The sequence below is a fragment of the Corylus avellana genome, chromosome ca1 (assembly GCF_901000735.1).
Source record: "Corylus avellana chromosome ca1, CavTom2PMs-1.0".
Classification (NCBI taxonomy): Eukaryota; Viridiplantae; Streptophyta; class Magnoliopsida; order Fagales; family Betulaceae; genus Corylus; species Corylus avellana.
In genome coordinates this window covers 38,885,903-38,890,206 of record NC_081541.1, presented here as the reverse complement: position 1 = coordinate 38,890,206, position 4,304 = coordinate 38,885,903, and the positions used below count along the sequence as shown (strand labels likewise).

At 32.9% G+C, this 4,304-nt stretch overlaps 1 protein-coding gene across 1 annotated transcript in view; it reads left to right on the top strand.

The window, feature by feature from the left end:
• The first annotated feature begins 1,968 nt into the window (after positions 1 to 1,968).
• The window catches only part of LOC132167095 (bark storage protein A-like), a 7,574-nt gene continuing 5,238 nt past the window's right edge, over positions 1,969 to 4,304 (top strand). The window contains exons 1-4 of the mRNA XM_059577990.1: positions 1,969 to 2,237; positions 2,324 to 2,391; positions 3,179 to 3,334; positions 3,675 to 3,884. Coding sequence (XP_059433973.1) covers positions 2,012 to 2,237; positions 2,324 to 2,391; positions 3,179 to 3,334; positions 3,675 to 3,884 — 660 coding nt within the window. The 5' untranslated portion in view covers positions 1,969 to 2,011. The remainder of the gene's footprint in view (positions 2,238 to 2,323; positions 2,392 to 3,178; positions 3,335 to 3,674; positions 3,885 to 4,304) is intronic.

Genomic DNA, 4,304 nt, shown 5'->3' with positions numbered 1-4,304 from the left:
TCTCCATTCCCCACAAAATGTGAGAAACAGGCAAAGAAAATAAAATATGAGAAACATCACTGATACACGGTTCAAGAAGATGGAAAAACCCTTGAAGCTTATTGAAAGAAGCTTTTCAAAAGACTCTTTGAAAGCTTATTTCTTGACGGTTGTTGTCAACGAAAACTTGAAAATCCTTGGCGACTTCCGTTTCAATTCCAAGTTTCTCATATTTCTTCTCTCGAAATTATTATCCAGTATGGCCATATATATCTTAAATCGGTGCAACATATGATCCTAAACGTTTATTATTATCACCAATTGCGTTATTCAATAAAGATCGTTCGATCATAGCTAATAAAAGTGAGCCATGATTATTTAGAGCACCATATTATTTTCGAAGCAATTTGTACATTACAGCTGTATCCCATTTATCTTCACGAACGGCTCTGATTTTTTCAAGAAATCATCCAACGGCCGAGATAAAAAAGGAAAGGCGCATTTTTTGGCGTCGAGAAACGCTGGACCAAATCTATAAGAAGGAGCTCATGGTTATTTAAAGCAGAGGTGGCCAACAAGTGGATGTTGATCTAACGTTTATACTATGTGAATAATTAGTTATACTCCCCATTATTAAAATCCAATAATTCATTCAATATTCAAATAAAAAAATTAATGCAAGTGGCTGAGTGAGTTTTTGGCAATTATAATTTATTAATCATTGAACATTTATGGAATGATTTTAAGAACTTGAACCATGAGTACTTGAAAAATGATGAAATTGAAAAAAGAAATGAGACTTTCCATCTTCCGATCATTTATTAGTTTTTCTTTTTCCATCGTGAACTATGAGACTTTCAAAAATGTAAGGTTGGAGAAGATATGGAGATAGCATATTATTAATATTGATTTTTAATGGTTTAATGCTATGAATTAAATAATGTTGATTTTTAATACTATCTTTTTAAGAAAGTCTCATGCAATTTTAGCAAAAAAATATATGTTCGCTCTCTCTCTCTCTCTTTTGGTCTCATTCTCGGCCATGTGTGCGTGTGTGGGTGTAGAGAAGGAAGAGAGAAGATGAAAGAAAGGAGAGTTGAGATTTTCGGCAGCCGGGGTCATCCCAGCGTCCACCAAATTTGATGTGGCCATTTTTTTAAAAAAAATTACAGAAGAGAGATATTAAAGAAAAATCCAAATTTAAAATATTAGCATTAAATTTGAGGTATTAACACCAAATTTGAGGCATTAGCATCAAATTTAGGATGATCGAATCCCTTTTAGATCATACAAATTTTTAAAGGGTTAACCTTCTACCCCTAGATTTTAGTTTTAAATCCAAAAACAAGTTTTGAGGCATTAAAAATTAAATATTAATTTATAAAAATTTAACTAACCAAATAAAAAAAAAAATACAATTTTTTAATATATGTCCTACGCTAGAGGCAGCCGCATAGTAGGACTCAAGAAAGGAAGGAGGAGAAATGAGAGATGTGCGTGAGATGAGAGAAGGGAGAAATAAATGTGATAAGGTGATAAGAGATATCTCACATAGCCAATGGTAGCTTGACATGTGGCATTAGTTAGATCTTCTTTTTATTTTAAAGCACCATCTTTTTAACATTGCAAGATTACCCTACTATATATTGATTCTATCTTTATTGTTCTCTTTTATTCCCCACACTACTTTTATTTATTTTATCTACTACTTATAATTAAGCTATTTTATTTATTAATCAATTGTCACACTAACATTATTATTAGTTAATCTCTTTATCACTTAAAACTACATTACACGAATATATCATCATTAAATGACATTGTTATCATATTATTATCACACAAATATTATCATTATTATAAATCATCCCATGTGCAATTTATCTCATTAATTAATTCAGATTACTACGAGGTTATTAATAATAAACTTAATTATTTTTTTGGGTCTTACAGACTTGTGAAAAGCAAGTCATAACTCACAACCAACAGTTTACTAAAAGATAAGCAGTCTCTTTTAGCATATCCTATAGCCATGACTGCAAAACTAGTAAGAAAATGCTTGGTTTTGCTGGTTTTAGTTCTCTTGCTTGTTGTTCCTGCATTTTCTTTTCCATTAAAAAGACGAAAATCTTTGAATGTGATCAAAGAAATAAACCACGAAGGGCCTTATCTTGGTCTGGTTACAGTGTATCCACCTGAAGAGAATGCTTTTTTTGCTACTGGGATTTTCAAGCCTCAAAGGACTGTGGATTTGTCAGGTTGGGGGTTTTCTGCATCTATGTTTGATGAATTTGTGGTAAATGCAGATAAATTATTTGGTTGAAAAGACCACTTGGAATTGCAGGCAGACGATTTCTGGTGGGGAAGATCCATGAGAAGAAAGTTATCTATGTGAGATGTGGAGTTGGAATGGTAAATATAAACCTTTTCACTTTCTGTTGATGCATGGCTGATGCACCAAATATCAGCTTTTTTTCATTTCTTTGTCTGTTTGTCATAGATTCTGCAAGGTGTTCAAATGGCATGAATGGCCAGCACAACTAGTTTACCTTGATTTTTCAATTTCACAGTAAACAAATTCTCTAGAGTACTATAAGGTGAAAATTATGGCATATAGAGATCTCTATATGCCGTAATTTTCACCTTGTAGTATGTAGGGCCCTGGTTCAAGAAGATGAGTAATTCATGTAAAATGAGTGGTTTATAAATATATTCATGAGTACTAAGTACATTGCTTGCTTACTAAGAACTTGTTTGAGATTGTTTTTTGAAATAGAGCTTTTGCCTAAAAAAAAAAAAAACAAACTTGAAAGAGCTTTTTAGAAAAAATCTCATCTTTCAAGCTTCCCTAAAACATAATTTTAGACTCTTTTAGAGCAAAAAGGTCGAAAGTGTTTTTTAAGTTTATACCAAACGGACCTATTCTTGCTTTGCATGTCTTTTTATGTACTAAAAGCATTTTTTTAAACTGCTTAACACAATTTCAAAGATACTTTAAGGAAATTTCAAATTGACTAATCATTTTTTGGAGATAACACAAATATGGTTGGCTGTTTTCCTGTGTGGTTACTAATAGTATCAGAGCCACTTAATAATGCCATGTGGTATGAAACATTGTATTAGGGTTAAGGGGAAGCTTTAGTACTGAAAGAAAAGTCTCAACCACAACCTAATTCAATGTGGTGTTTGGCTCAATCAGGTGAACGCAGCTGTAGCAACTCAACAGATGCTGGATCTATTTGACATAAAAGGAATTGTCCATTTTGGCATTGCTGGGAATTTAAATGATTCTTTGTCCATTGGAGATGTTTCCATTCCCAAACAAATTGCTCACACCGGTATTTGGGGGTGGCAGGTATATGCCTGAATTCACTCCATAGCTTTAGTCTCTCTTTCACATGTTTTAGATTTGGTTTTCAGAGTAAATGCAGCTCATGTACGTGTATGTTTGGCACTACAATTTTGCAGACTAAAAGTGCAGTTTTAAACTAAATCATAAAAAAAAAATATATTTTTCAAAACGTAAAAAAAAATGTGTTTTTAAATCGCAACCAAGCGATGCGTTTATAAAAATATACAATTTTACATATTAAAATGCGAATTTGCCAAAAGCTAAACTGCAATTTTTAAAATTACGTTTTAAAATTATTATTTTTAAATCCCCGAAACGGATCCTAAATCTTTTTTGTTGACAGAACCCCAAGGGAAAATTGGACCCTAAGTATGTTTCTCACATGGATGTGGCAAGCTACAATGTACCGAAAGGTAATGGAAGTAATTTGTTGGGGCGTATTGGATATAGAAAAGAGGAATTCTTCACCGAGTTGGGGAAGCCCAATGCAGCTCGGCCACTGGTTTGGGCACAAATTAGTCAGCATTGGCTGCATCTTGCTCACAACTTGAAGGTAGGACTTAACTTCTTCTTCTTCTTCCTCGTCCGTTGTTTGTTTGTTAGCAATGGTTTTCGTTGGGTACTATTGTTAGCATACAAAACAAATATTATGGTAGAATACGCAGCAGAAATGATTCAGAATTACCTACCGCCATATTTGTTCAAGCGAATCAAAGAACCCTAACAACATAAGCCTAAAATAAATTTAGAAGAGAAGTATCTTACAACCTATGCCTAATTATGCCTTTTGAGCCCATATTGATGGATTAATACACATTCTCTTTACTTATAGATAGGTCAAAACTCTCAATTAAAACTCTACCTTGTTTATTCCACTCTACCTTGTTTATTCCACCTATCAAGGAATAAGAAATTAGAATAGAAATCAATTCTGATGTCAGCTTGAGCTTGGGGATAAATGGTAGTTTAATTT